Here is a 15,554-nt window from a genome sequence, read left to right on the forward strand (position 1 = left end):
ATTTGTGTGGCAGAAGGGAGGCAGAATTAATTTTCCAGCTGAAGCCTGAACGATGACATTTAATATCACAGGGTGTTGTTTCAACTGGACTGCACAGGGTTTTCTGTTCTGTACTCTACCTAAAATAGCTCTATTGACTCAAGCCAGCGTGTAGAAAGAAATGCAATTAATCTCATGCCATTGTATTATATCACACAGAAATCTCTCTCCTCCATTTCTATTGGATTGGTAAGTCTTATCCCCAAACCACTCAATTGGCAAAGAGAATTTAGGGCACTGATTTAATGGGGAGCTCGTTGAAACAGTTTCCCTATTATTGTGAAATGATAGATTCCTCTGAGGTCTAATCATAGATCTGCGTATTCATCTAACTGCGTGAAGCTATATTGGGAGACTCACACAAATACACAGGGAACAGAACAGAAGTCTCACAGGGAGACCACGGAAGCAAAGTCATTCATTTACATTAGTTTAGACTAATGAGATAACCTAATGTCTATTACAGAGAGATTTAGGTGAGACAAAGAAACGGTTTATTCTCTTTGCTTAACAGGGGCCAGGGTCAACCCTCTTCCTCTATGAGCTAAGTGGCCTGGGTAGAGTCCTGGGGGTCGCAGGTCAGGGTAGTTTGGGCCAGAGAATGTAAAGGTTCTCTGTGTGGAGTCATTCCACTGTTTTCATAGGAATATCCTGCTGGTGAGGTGACCTGACTGATGAGCGCTGCTGGCTATTTACTGATGCTCTGTCTGTCTGTCTGTCTGTCTGTCTGTCTGTCTGTCTGTCTGTCTGTCTGTCTGTCTGTCTGTCTGTCTGTCTGTCTGTCTGTCTGTCTGTCTGTCTGTCTGTCTGTCTGCCTGTTTGTATGTCTGTCTGTCTGTCTACCTCTCTCTTTCCTTTTCTTTGTTAACGTCTGTCTGTCTGTCTGTCTGTCTGTCTGTCTGTCTGTCTGTCTGTCTGTCTGTCTGTCTGTCTGTCTGTCTGTCTGTCTGTCTGTCTGTCTGTCTGTCTGTCTGTCTGTCTGTCTGTCTGCCTCTCTCTTTCTGTTTCTTTATTAACCTCTGTCTGTCTGTCTGTCTGTCTGTCTGTCTGTCTGTCTGTCTGTCTGTCTGTCTGTCTGTCTGTCTGTCTGCCTCTCTCTTTCTGTTTCTTTGTTAACCTCTGTCTGTCTGTCTGTCTGTCTGTCTGTCTGTCTGTCTGTCTGTCTGTCTGTCTGCCTCTCTCTTTCTGTTTCTTTGTTAACGTCTGTCTGTCTGTCTGTCTGTCTGTCTGTCTGTCTGTCTGTCTGTCTGTCTGTCTGTCTGTCTGTCTGTCTGTCTGTCTGTCTGTCTGTCTGTCTGTCTGTCTGTCTGTCTGTTGTCTACCTCTCTCTTTATGTGTCCTTGTTAACATGCTCCTGTCTGTGTACCCATCCCACAGTGGCAGGGGGAGACCCAGGAGTTCTGTCCCAATGCCAAGGTGGTTCTGGTGGGTTGTAAGCTGGACATGAGGACAGACGTGAGCACCCTGAGAGAGCTGTCCAAGCAACGCCTCATCCCCATCACACACGAACAGGTGAGCACAGGAAGAGCAGTGGGGAAAGGATGGAGGGATGAAGAAAATGAAAGAGTGAGAGAAAAACATAGCAGGAAGGAGACGGGTCTTTAAAAAAAGAGAAAGAGGAGCCAATCGAGTTATAATGAGACACGCACGGGAGAAGAGCGAGACAGAGCCGACCCATTGTCAAACTAGCTTTAACCCTTAACCCAGCGTTGATGTAGCCACCCACAGTTGCTATATCAACACGCACACATACATTATGTACATATTACCCTATACATAGAAACACACCAAGAAGACATTTTGCAGAGGTTGGCGTTCTGACTCTAATAGGCTGACAGCGATGTGGAGCTTGGTTATTGTAAAGGGGGTTTAGGTGGTGGCAGGGTGGGGGGTAGGTATGTATAGGATTTATGTCTCAGGAGTCGAGCCACATTTTACCCTGAGATGAAATATTCATGCAGTTTTGAAAAGGTGGAATATATAGAAAAACAAACTTTGATAAACAAGGCCTTTTATCGCACGCTACCACATCCTCTTAGCCAGGGGCATGGTAATGATGGAGGGAATGCTACCACTTCCTCTAATCCAGGGGCATGGTAATTATGGAGGGAACGCTACCACTTCCTCTAATCCAGGGGCATGGTAATGATGGAGGGAACGCTACCACTTCCTCTAATCCAGGGGCATGGTAATTATGGAGGGAACGCTACCACTTCCTCTAATCCAGGGGCATGGTAATGATGGAGGGAACTCTACCACTTCCTCTAATCCAGGGGCATGGTAATGATGGAGGGAACGCTACCACTTCCTCTAATCCAGGGGCATGGTAATGATGGAGGGAACTCTACCACTTCCTCTAATCCAGGGGCATGGTAATGATGGAGGGAACTCTACCACTTCCTCTTAGCCAGGGGCATGGTAATGATGGAGGGAACGCTACTACATCCTCTAATCCAGGGGCATGGTAATGATGGAGGGAACGCTACCACTTCCTCTAATCCAGGGGCATGGTAATGATGGAGGGAACGCTACCACATCCTCTTAGCCAGGGGCATGGTAATGATGGAGGGAACGCTACTACATCCTCTTAGCCAGGGGCATGGTAATGATGGAGGGAACGCTACCACTTCCTCTAATCCAGGGGCATGGTAATGATGGAGGGAACGCTACCACATCCTCTTAGCCAGGGGCATGGTAATGATGGAGGGAACGCTACTACATCCTCTTAGCCAGGGGCATGGTAATGATGGAGGGAACGCTACCACATCCTCTTAGCCAGGGGCATGGTAATGATGGAGGGAACGCTACTACATCCTCTTAGCCAGGGGCATGGTAATGATGGAGGGAACGCTACTACATCCTCTTAGCCAGGGGCATGGTAATGATGGAGGGAACGCTACTACATCCTCTTAGCCAGGGGCATGGTAATGATGGAGGGAACGCTACTACATCCTCTTAGCCAGGGGCATGGTAATGATGGAGGGAACGCTACTACATCCTCTTAGCCAGGGGCATGGTAATGATGGAGGGAACGCTACTACATCCTCTTAGCCAGGGGCATGGTAATGATGGAGGGAACGCTACTACATCCTCTTAGCCAAGGGGCATGGTAATGATGGAGGGAACGCTACTACATCCTCTTAGCCAGGGGCATGGTAATGATGGAGGGAACGCTACTACATCCTCTTAGCCAGGGGCATGGTAATGATGGAGGGAACGCTACTACATCCTCTTAGCCAGGGGCATGGTAATGATGGAGGGAAAAAGGGAGAAGGTGATAAACTGGTTAGTAAATCTGTGAAATAGTCAGCTTTTTACGTGTTTATTTTTTGATGCTCTCCCATGTCTGACATACACAGAGTGGAGGGGCTGTGGGGCTGTTTCACCCCCCATACACCCAGGGAACCGAGACCCTTTTCCATGACTGGCTGTGGACTGGCTCTGAACTGGCTGTGGGCTGGCTGTGGCTGGCTGTGATCTGGCTGTGGCTGGCTGTGGCTGGCTGTGATCTGGCTGTGGGCTGGCTGTGGGCTGGCTGTGGCTGACTGTGAACTGGCTGTGAACTGGCTGTGGGCTGGCTGTGGCTGGCTGTGGCTGGCTGTGAGCTGGCTGTGTGCTGGCTGTGGGCTGGCTGTGAGCTGGCTGTGAACTGGCTGTGAGCTGGCTGTGGGCTGGCTGCGGGCTGGCTGCGGGCTGGCTGCGGGCTGGCTGCGGGCTGGCTGTGGCTGGCTGTAGGCTGGCTGTGGCTGGCTGTGGGGGCAAAAACCAGATCCAGATCCCCCAAAAAAGCAACAGGAAAGAAACAAAGCATGTCAATATAATAGACAAACAAAAGATAGAGTGAAATACCATTAAGCTCATGGACAATGTTTCAGAGGCTCATGTTAGGGCTATTGTGTTTTTGTTCTACGTCATACTCTATTTCTGTCTGAGGCAGCAACTCTACTGTACTGTTCTGACCTGTCTATAATTGCCAGGGAATCTGTCACATACAGTACAAGCGCCAGGCAGGCTCCCAACAACCAACTTTTGCTGATCTAATCCAATATCCCCCAGCTTGTTATCCTGTTGTTGATCTCAAATTGAATTCCTGTAGCAGAGTTGAGGAGTCACAGGCGAGGTGACCAGAGGGTGAACCCTACACATTACACACTAATCTGGCCACGATCTGATAAAGCTTTGCTGCTTGTCAGGCCCATCTCTCCCTCTCCTTTCGTTTCTCTCAACGTTCCTCATCTCCCCCTCTCTCTCTCTCTCTCTCTCTCTCTCTCTCTCTCTCTCTCTCTCTCTCCCTTCCTTAATCTCTCTCCCTCCCTTAATCTCTCGCCTATCGCTCTGTCTCCCTCCCTCTCAATCTCGCTCTTTCTCACTCTCTCTCTCCCTTCCTTAATCTCCCTCCCTCTCAATCTCTCTCTCTCCTTCCTCACTACCTCCCTCCCTCCCTTCTCTAAATCGGTGCTTCCACGTAATAGAGACTTTTGCTGTGACTGTGTGACTGTGTAAGGAAGGAGCCTTGATAAGATCACACCAGGCCTGTGGTTCTGAAAGGCCCCATCTGTATGTGAGTGCGTATAATTCCCAGAGAGGGCCATTGCAGATGTATTGTACTGCCTTCTCAACTGGTACTGCATTAGTGCCGGGCTGTCCCCATACGACTCTGGGTGTGAAGACAAACCAAAGTAAAACAGGGAAACAGACTTAATCCGGACTAGGCATAATCTAATGCAGAATAAGGAGAGCTAGCCAGAAAGGAGAGGGCAAATACAGTACCATAGAATTCTAAACTGAAACTTAATCTGTTCAATGTATCCTTTCAGTCAGTGAGCTTTGCTAACACTGGACCTGGGGGGAAGCAGGCAGCACACAGTGCCAGGCAGGCTTTGGACAGAGAGTTAGTTTCTCCTCTCTAGTCTCCAATACATATACATGTACCAGACAGTGGGAGGAAAACTCTGGCCCAATGAGCTCTCTGTGGTGGGCTTTCTGCTCAGTTTAAACAGCAACACCAGAACTTGGCAGGAGAAAGAGGAGAGAGAGGCTGAGAGACAGAAAAATAGAGAGAGATCGAGCGAGAGACCGAGAGAGAGAGAGAGTCGAGAGAGCCATTGATAGAGAGAGAGCAAGAGAGAGACAGAGAGAAAGAGCGAGAGAGAGACAGAGCGAGACAGAGCGAGAGAGAGACAGAGCGATAGAGAGAGACCAAGAGAGAGACCAAGAGAGAGACAGTGAGAGAGAGAGACCGCGCGAGAGCCATAGAGAGAGAGCGAGAGAGAGACAGAGTGAGAGACAGAGACCGAGCGAGAGCCATAGAGAGAGAGCGAGAGAGAGACAGAGACAGAGAGATAGAGAGAGAGAGACAGAGCGAGAGAGACAGAGCGAGAGAGACAGAGCGAGAGAGACAGAGCGAGAGAGACAGAGCGAGAGAGAGACAGAGCGAGAGAGAGACAGAGCGATAGAGAGAGAGAGAGCGAAAGAGAGAGAGAGAGTCCGAGAGACAGAGAGAGAGTCATGGATTATTCATTAGATGTAGAGCGGGTTCAACTGTCTGCACTGTAGACATTATGTTTAGACCAGCAGCATCTCTGTATTTTGTATTTTTTTGTATTTATTATGGATCCCCATTAGCGGTGGCCAAGGCTACTCTTCCTGGGGTCTAGCAAAATTAAGGCAGTTTATACAATTTTAAAAACATTACAATACATTCACAGATTTCACAACACGCTGTGTGCCCTCAGGCCCCTACTCCACCACTACCACATATCTACAGTACCAAATCCATCTGTGGCTCCTGCTTGTATCTCACTACAGTAATGTGAGATCATTGGTGCTAGGTTATGGCACATTAACTGTCATGGTACCTCAAGAAGAACAGTAGATACATATACACTACCGTTCAAAAGTTTGGGGTCACTTAGAAATGTCCTTGTTTTTGAAAGAAAAGCACATTGTTTGTCCATTAAAATAACATCAAATTGATCAGAAATACAGTGTAGACATTGTTAATGTTGTTCATGACTATTGCAGTTGGAAACAGCAGATTTTTTTTAATAGAATATCTACATAGGCATACAGAGGCCCATTATCATCAACCATCACTCCTGTGTTCCAATGACACGTTGTGTTAGCTAATACAAGTTTATCGTTTTAAAAGGCTAACTGATCATTAGAAAATTGAGCAAGAGGACAAATACATTAGAAGACCAGCATCCCAGAGTTGCCTCTTCACTGTTGACGTTGAGACTGGTGTTTTGCGGGTACTATTTAATACAGCTGCCAGTTGAGGACTTGTGAGGCGTCTGTTTCTCAAACTAGACACGCTAATGTACTTATCTTCTTGCTCAGTTGTGCACCGGGGCCTCCCACTCCTCTTTCTATTCTGGTTAGGGCCAGTTTGCACTGTTCTGTGAAGGGAGTAGTACGCAGCATTGTACGAGATCTTCAGTTTCTTGGCAATTTCTCGCATGGAATAGCCTTCATTTCTCAGAACAAGAGTAAACTGACAAGTTTCAGAAGAAAGTTCTTTGTTTCTGGCCATTTTGAGCCTGTAATCGAATCCACAAATGCTGACGCTCCAGATACTCAACTAGTCTAAAGAAGTCCAGTTTTATTGCTTCTTTAATCAGAACAACAGTTTTCAGCTGTGCTAACATAATTGCAAAAGGGTTTTCTAATGATCAATTAGCCTTTTAAAATGATAAACTTGGATTAGCTAACACAACTTGCCATTGGAACACAGGAGTGATGGTTGCTGATAATGGGCCTCTGTACGCCTATGTAGATATTCCATTACAAATCCAGCTACAATAGTCATTTACAACATTAACAATGTCTACACTGTATTTCTGATACATTTGATGTTATTTTAATGGACCAAAAAATGTGCTTTTCTTTCAAAAACAAGGACATTTCTAAGTGACCCCAAACTTTTGAATGGTAGTGTATATGTACCAGACAATGGGAGGAAAACTGACCCACTGAGCTCTCTGTGGTGGGCTTTCTGCTCAGTTTAAACAGCAACACCAGAACTTGGTAGGAGAAAGAGGAGAGAGAGGGTGAGAGACAGAAAAAGAGAGAGACTGAGAGCGAGAGACAGAGAGAGAGAGACCGAGAGAGAGAGAGACCGAGAGAGAGAGACCGATAGAGAGATAAAGAGCAAGAGAGAGAGAGAGACCGAGCGAGATACAGAGCAAGAGAGACCAAGCAGGAGATCGAGAGAGACAGAGAGAGAGAGAGAGAGACAGAGAGAGAGACACAGAGAGCAAGAGAGAGAGACCGAGAGAGAGATAAAGAGAGAGAGAGAGCGAGAGAGAGAGAGAGACCGAGCGAGATACAGAGCGAGAGAGACTGAGCAGGAGATCGAGAGAGAGAGAGAGAGACAGAGAGAGAGACACAGAGAGCAAGAGAGAGAGACCGAGAGAGAGATAAAGAGAGAGAGAGAGAGAGAGAGACCGAGCGAGATACAGAGCGAGAGAGAGCGAGCAGGAGATCGAGAGAGACAGAGAGAGAGAGAGGGACAGAGAGAGAGACACAGAGAGAGTCATGGATTATTCATTAGCTGTAGGGCAGGTTCAACTGCATCTGCATCTGCGCTGTAGACATGATGTTTAGACCAGCAGCATCTCTGTGGCTCCTGTTTGTATCTCACTACAGTAATGTGAGATCATTGGTGCTAGGTTATGGCACATTAACTGTCATGGTACCTCAAGAAGAACAGTAGATACTATTCACAACAGCAGGATGTTGTTGATGATGATGTTGTTGATGTTGTTGATAATGATGTTCTTGATGTTGTTGTTGTTGTTGCTGTTGATGTTCTTGATGATGATGTTCTTGATGTTGTTGTTGTTGTTGTTGATGTTCTTGATGATGATGATGTTCTTGATGTTGTTGTTGTTGTTGTTGTTGTTGCTGTTGATGTTCTTGATGATGATGTTCTTGATGTTGTTGTTGTTGTTGTTGATGTTCTTGATGATGATGATGTTCTTGATGTTGTTGTTGTTGATGATGATGTTCTTGATGATGATGATGTTCTTGATGTTGTTGTTGTTGATGATGATGTTCTTGATGTTGTTGTTGATGATGATGTTCTTGACATTGTTGATGATGATGTTCTTGATGTTGTTGTTGTTGTTGTTGATGTTCTTGATGATGATGATGTTCTTGATGTTGTTGTTGTTGTTTTGATGTTCTTGATGATGATGATGTTCTTGATGTTCTTGATGATGATGTTCTTGATGTTGTTGTTGTTGTTGTTGATGTTCTTGATGTTGTTGTTGTTGTTGATGTTCTTGATGTTGTTGTTGTTGATGATGATGTTCTTGATGTTGTCGATGATGATGTTCTTGACATTGTTGATGATGATGTTCTTGATGTTGTTGAAGATGATGATGGTCTCTAACCCCCCTCCCTCCTCTCCTCCCTCCCCTCAGGGTAGTGGGTTGGCCCGTCAGATAGGTGCGGTAGCCTACGTGGAGTGCACCTCCAAGGTGTCGGAGAACAGCGTGCGGGACGTGTTCCACATCACCACGCTGGCGTCTGTGCGGCGGCCACACAAGCCTCAGCTGAAACGCAGCAGCTCCCGCCGGGGCCTCAAACGGGTGTCCCAGCTGCCCCTGCCCCCCCTGCCCGGTCGGACTGATACCCTGGATCCTGCCCCTGTCATGCAGAAGGACCGGGCCAAGAGCTGTGTGCTCATGTAGAGACCCACCGAGACAAATATATATATATAGTACAGTATGATACACAGAAATATATGACAGAAAGAGGAACTCTATTTATTGGTTTTGTTTTGTTCAATTGTATTTTATTTTTTAAAGAAATCCTCTATTATTCTCATTTTGCACTGCTGAGGAACAAGGACAAAAAATGAAAAAATATGCTTTTGTGTGTGTTTGCGAATCTTTTTGGAGCTGTTTACGTTTATACATTTTTTTTGGACTGATGGACGGTGAAGTGGACTGGTTCTCTCGAGACGAAGTCTCAGGGTGGAGAGAAGAGAGGAGGGAAATAGGAAGTGCTGCATGGTCCTGGGGTAGGGTTTGTGGAGTGCACTGACTGGAGGATCAATCCTTAACACAAGGACGGCACAACAGCCATCTTTACTGGATGGCTGGAGGAGAAGACTTTCCTTCTGTGGAGAAGGTAGTGGAGGAGTTGGATCAGGAAGATGGAACAAGAAACTTCTCAGTGGACAATGGACATGGTTGCTGTTGCTATGCTATATTGTGTTGATACTTCCTGTTGCCATATATGAGAATAGAAACGTGTAAAAAAATTACAAATGCTGAAAAGGGACGCTTATTGAGTGGGTAAATGATGGGAGTAGGTCAGACAGACAGAAATACAGTAGTCAGTTTGACATTGCTTTTGTAACCAGACAGCGTTAACAACATGAAGAATGTGTGGAGTTTTCCTCAGATCATTCGAACCACAAGTGCTTTCTAGAAAAAAGTCACTTTACATATCTGTTTTCATAATAATTTAACACTGTTCAATGCGTCAACTCAGATCATGTCAACTTGATTCACTGAAGCTATTGCTGTTGTCGTTATGTTAAGATGTTACTTTGTGGGAAATATAGCGGTAAAATGTTAAAGCTATTTTACTGTATTTTCACATTCTCTAAAAGTCTAAAATAAAGCAACAGTTTGACTGTAGGGAGAAGAGACTTCCTCTCTGACCCATGTCTCTTCATTGTGTTTGAGAAGACATCACTGCTGTCAGTCACTAACATTACATACAGTGTTGCTTGAAAGTATGTGAACCCCTTGTGCAATTACAGATTTTTGACGTTTTTACTATGAAATCTTCATTTAATCAGAATCAGTCTTTTTGATCGGACATATGTTGGTGTAGAGAAAATCATGCGTGTAGTAGAAGAACAAAATGATAAAGGAATTACTGCAGGTGCAAAAATAAGTGAACCCCAAGTTGCATTGGTTAAATCAAGCCGGTAAGTAGAATCTGGTGGGTAAACAATTGGGTACCAAATGAACCAATCAAAAGGAGAGATTGTTAGGAAAGAGTTTGGGCGAGATTCTGATAAATAGAGATAAGAAACCTGGTCAGTTTGGTGTTTACCCATCCAGGTGAATGCAAAGCACACCATGCCGAGAGGAAAGGAGATCTCAGAGGGCATCAGGACGAGGGTACTGAGAGCACATCAGTCTGGGGAAGGTTATAAAATCCTCTCAAAAAGATTTGAGCTCCATCAGTCCACTGTTCTGCAAATAATTTACAAATGAAAAGCATTTAACATGACAGCAACTCGGCCTAGAAGTGGACGCCCTTCCAAAATATCCCCAAGAGCCCCAAACATAACTTCTAGAGATTTGCAGACCTCCCTTGCTGCATCTCAGGTAACTTGCTTCAACAATAAGAACACTGAATCAAAATGCTATTGATGGGTGGGTTGCTCAGAAGAAGCCTCTGCTGTCAAAAAAACCCCAAACTGCCTGTCTTAACTATGCCAGAGACCACCTGGACAAACCTGAAGGTTTCTGGAAGTCCATTCTCTGGACCCATCAGTCCAAAATGTACCTTTTTGGTCACAATCGACACCGCTAGGTTTGGCGAAAACCCAACACTGCCTACCTACCAAAATAACCTTATCCCAACAGTCAAGGATGGTGGTGGGAATGTCAAGATCTGGGGCTGCTTTTCCTACTCTGGTCCTGGACGACTCCACATCATTAAGGGAACCATGAATTCTGAGGTATACCAGGAGATTCTTGAACAGAACGTCAGGCCATCAGTCAAGGAGCTAAAGCTGGGCCAAAAATGGGTCATCCAACAAGACAACAACCCAAAGCATTCAAGCAAATCTTCCAAAGAATGGCTCAGCAGAAAGAAGATTTGTGTTTTGGATTGGCCAAGTGAAAGTCCTGACCTAAATCCAATTGAGATGCTGTGGCAATACCTGAAGTGGGCAGTTCATGCCAGACACCCCTAAAACCTTACTCAATTGGCTGAGTTCTGTAAGGAGGAGTGGACAAAAATCCCTCAAAACAGATGTCAGGGACTGATTACTGGCTATAGGAGATGTTTACTCCAAGTTATCGCTGCTAGTGGAGGTGCCACAAGCTATTGACTGAAGGGGTTCAGATATTTTTGGACACATCAAATCTGAGTTTCTGTTAAATAAACCACTTTTGTTAAATAAACAATGAAAATATTTTGGTTTGTTTGTTTCTGTCATTTACTTGGAATGCCTTAATTACAAATTGGGGTTTAGATAAAGATTTTCTGTATATTTTATACCAAAATAATGACCGGCACTGTAGGGTTCGCATACTTTCAAGCAGCACTGTAACTAGTCTGTCCCACTGGGCACAGACGTCAATTCAACATCTATTCCACATTGGTTCAATGTAATTTCGTTGAAATGTTGTGGAAACAACGTTGATTCAACCAGTGTGTGCCCAGTGGGGTGTGACCATCTTCTTGTTATTACTCAGCCCAAACAGATGAACGTTAGCTGGGGATCCAGCCTGATCTATCTCCCCTATACAACTCCATTAATTATTCACGCTGTTAAAATTAAGTGCTTTGTAACATCAACTAGTAGCAACTGAGCTGCCACCAACGAGAAGGAGACCAAACATTAACTTTGCTGGAGTTTTGAAACACATCATCCTGAGATGTTTTGAAACATTACATGGTATGTTGTAACACCCCTTTTTTTGTATTTTACCCCCTTTTTTGTGATATCCAATTACAATCTTGTCTCATCATTGCATCTCCCCAACAGGCCCAGGAGAGGCGAAGGTCGAGTCATGTACCATCTTACTGCCCCAGAAGCCAGGTGTTGAATTCCCACTTCCACCTGTCCCACTTTCACTCCTCTGTCTCCTGTTTTAATTATGTCTAAATAAAGCATTGAAAAAATTAAGGTGGAATTCCAGAAAAGATATTCTCTACAGGCCCTTATCATCAATCAATATTTAGGCTATAATGCATTTGCATTTCTTAACCATTTGACTGAGAGACAGTCCGAGAAACAGTCCAAGAGACAATCTGAAAAACAAATATTTGTTGTGTGTTTTGATGCTGCCTTTTTTACATGCACTGAAACCCCAGAAAGTGTTTTCACAACACTCTCTTAAAAACATCAATATTCAGATCGATTCGGGTGTTTCAGAGTACTTCAATTCTGTTTTAAAACACTTTCTGTGTATCAGAACACTTACATTGGGTTTACATTTAAACACCATCCAAACACTAGATCTAAGCTCAGGTGTACTACATTTTATGGTTTCATTACGCAATCATGGTGTTTTGAGTCTTTCTATTTTTACAGTGCACAATAAGCCATGTATCAAACCTCACCAGGTGTTAATCATAAGAGAGTCCAGGCAGATCCCTCTGGTTACTTGTTAGCGCTATGCCTATAAGCATCTATTGGACGTCGTCAAGGTTACCACCACCATCATTGCACTATTTCCTCATCAAAAAGTCAGTCATGCTGCCTTCGAGGTGAGTCAGACTGACAAGGCAACACACAGCTCACTGAATTAACTAAAGCAAAACAAGTGCATCATCAACACAACGAAGAAGACAACACATTGTTTTGTTCATATTTAAATGAGTCACCACATGCTGCTTCTTAACCCAAAGTGACAGCTGACATCACGTGCATGTTGTACTAGTCTCAGAGGAAAACATTTTGTCATCAGTTTGACCCTTCACGTCTGTGGTTGGCTAAGTCATGTTTCCCTGCATGCACCTGTAAACCAAGCTGTAGGCCAGGGCAGCCATGGCCTCCCGGTCTGTCCGCTGGTCTGTGTGACATTCCAAACATGAGGGGCTGTTGGGGAGCAGGCAGACTGTTGACCAGACAGTGTGTGGCTGGAGATCAGAGTGGACACTCAGTCTCTGTCACCACATTGTGGCCCTCTCCTGGCCTGACTTAATACATTTCCTCTACGTGTGTCTGTCACCGCTGCTGTCACACACTGTAAAAAAAACGAAAACAAAAGCTGATTCAACTTACAATTGTAATGCGTCCAGCTGCAAGAGGATTGTGAGTTTGCTCCTCTCACCCCGGGACTTCCACAAGAATCTTGTTGAGCAAACTCACATCAAAAATGTTGTGTGGGAATTTTTATTGAGCAAACTCACAATGCTATTGCAGCTGGTTGCGTTACAATTGTACATCGAATCAACATATTTTACTATTATTTCCAAGCCCCAGACTACCAGGCAACCTCCAAAGCTCCCAATTACACCCAGTCCACATCTAAGAGAGTGATAGTGTGCAAGGAAGAGGGCAAAGAATCGCAAAATAGCAAATTAGGTGGAGTATATTTATGGAGGACAAAAGAGGGTAGGTAAGACTAGGCATGGGCAATTATTTTCCATGGAGGGCCACATTAGAATATATTTTTGCCATCGCGGGCCAGAATCATATTACAGGATTATACATCATCTGTATGACTGTATTGACAGATATATCTACTGTAAATCACGTCCAGATATGCTACTTATTTTACTTTTTTAACATGCACAGAAATAAACCACATCCATGTTCTCCTTTTGGTAGGCATTTTCTTTATTAAACAGGCAATGAACTACACGGAGGGAAAAGTACACTGTGCATTCAGCACCACGGACAGAATGTGTATGCACAAAAACACAAGAAAGAGAGCTCAAGATTACGTTTAAACTACTCAATCAGTGTGAGGAGTGAAGTCTCTGATGGGCATTGACTAGAGCAGTGTAGTCAGGTGTAGTTTCTGTCGCTATGCGCAGGATCGCTGAGAGGTGAGTCAGTAAGAGATTATCTGTGCCTTGACTTGTTATATTTCATCACTGAAAAATGTCTGTTCACATACATAGGTTAACCCAAACACTACAAACATCTTCTGAGCATGACTCCTAATCTTTGGAACGTTTTGTTCATCGAGAGATGCATAGAACCTCGTCAGTGACATTGTTTTGAATAGTTCTCCAATCACTGCATCAGACTGAAGATCGATAAGCTCAAGTTGCAGGTCTGTCTGTCTGTCTGTCTGTCTGTCTGTCTGTCTGTCTGTCTGTCTGTCTGTCTGTCTGTCTGTCTGTCTGTCATTCATCCATGCACAATCTAGGTATTTAAAGTAAAACTTTGCTCTGGGTTTCTCTGTATTTCCATACACTCACAGGCATTTCCCAGACTTGTGATGTGAAGGAGAGGTTTATTACAGCCGAATGTTTGGCATCTATTTCAGCAATCTGATCAGTCATTTGGCCTTTACAGAGGAGAAGCCTCTGCATCTGCATCTGCGCTGTAGACATGATGTTTAGACCAGCAGCATCTCTGTGGCTCCTGTTTGTATCTCACTACAGTAATGTGAGATCATTGGTGCTAGGTTATGGCACATTAACTGTCATGGTACCTCAAGAAGAACAGTAGATACTATTCACAACAGCAGGATGTTGTTGATGATGATGTTGTTGATGTTGTTGATAATGATGTTCTTGATGTTGTTGTTGTTGTTGCTGTTGATGTTCTTGATGATGATGATGTTCTTGATGTTCTTGATGATGATGTTCTTGATGTTGTTGTTGTTGTTGCTGTTGATGTTCTTGATGATGATGTTCTTGATGTTGTTGTTGTTGTTGTTGATGTTCTTGATGATGATGATGTTCTTGATGTTCTTGATGATGATGTTCTTGATGTTGTTGTTGTTGTTGTTGATGTTCTTGATGTTGTTGTTGTTGTTGATGTTCTTGATGTTGTTGTTGTTGATGATGATGTTCTTGATGTTGTCGATGATGATGTTCTTGACATTGTTGATGATGATGTTCTTGATGTTGTTGAAGATGATGATGGTCTCTAACCCCCCCTCCCTCCTCTCCTCCCTCCCCTCAGGGTAGTGGGTTGGCCCGTCAGATAGGTGCGGTAGCCTACGTGGAGTGCACCTCCAAGGTGTCGGAGAACAGCGTGCGGGACGTGTTCCACATCACCACGCTGGCGTCTGTGCGGCGGCCACACAAGCCTCAGCTGAAACGCAGCAGCTCCCGCCGGGGCCTCAAACGGGTGTCCCAGCTGCCCCTGCCCCCCCTGCCCGGTCGGACTGATACCCTGGATCCTGCCCCTGTCATGCAGAAGGACCGGGCCAAGAGCTGTGTGCTCATGTAGAGACCCACCGAGACAAATATATATATATATAGTACAGTATGATACACAGAAATATATGACAGAAAGAGGAACTCTATTTATTGGTTTTGTTTTGTTCAATTGTATTTTATTTTTTAAAGAAATCCTCTATTATTCTCATTTTGCACTGCTGAGGAACAAGGACAAAAAATGAAAAAATATGCTTTTGTGTGTGTTTGCGAATCTTTTTGGAGCTGTTTACGTTTATACATTTTTTTTGGACTGATGGACGGTGAAGTGGACTGATTCTCTCGAGACGAAGTCTCAGGGTGGAGAGAAGAGAGGAGGGAAATAGGAAGTGCTGCATGGTCCTGGGGTAGGGTTTGTGGAGTGCACTGACTGGAGGATCAATCCTTAACACAAGGACGGCACAACA

General features: G+C 44.6%; 1 protein-coding gene across 1 annotated transcript in view; it reads left to right on the forward strand.

Moving 5' to 3' along the window:
• The window catches only part of LOC106600994 (rho-related GTP-binding protein RhoN-like), a 33,365-nt gene extending 23,647 nt beyond the window's left edge, over window positions 1-9,718 (forward strand). Inside the window, exons 4-5 of the mRNA XM_014192826.2 lie at window positions 1,417-1,551; window positions 8,469-9,718. Of these exons, the coding sequence (XP_014048301.1) occupies window positions 1,417-1,551; window positions 8,469-8,738 (405 nt within the window). The 3' untranslated portion in view covers window positions 8,739-9,718. The remainder of the gene's footprint in view (window positions 1-1,416; window positions 1,552-8,468) is intronic.
• The last annotated feature ends 5,836 nt before the right edge of the window (window positions 9,719-15,554 follow it).

This window comes from Salmo salar, chromosome ssa03, assembly GCF_905237065.1.
Source record: "Salmo salar chromosome ssa03, Ssal_v3.1, whole genome shotgun sequence".
Classification (NCBI taxonomy): domain Eukaryota; kingdom Metazoa; phylum Chordata; class Actinopteri; order Salmoniformes; family Salmonidae; genus Salmo; species Salmo salar.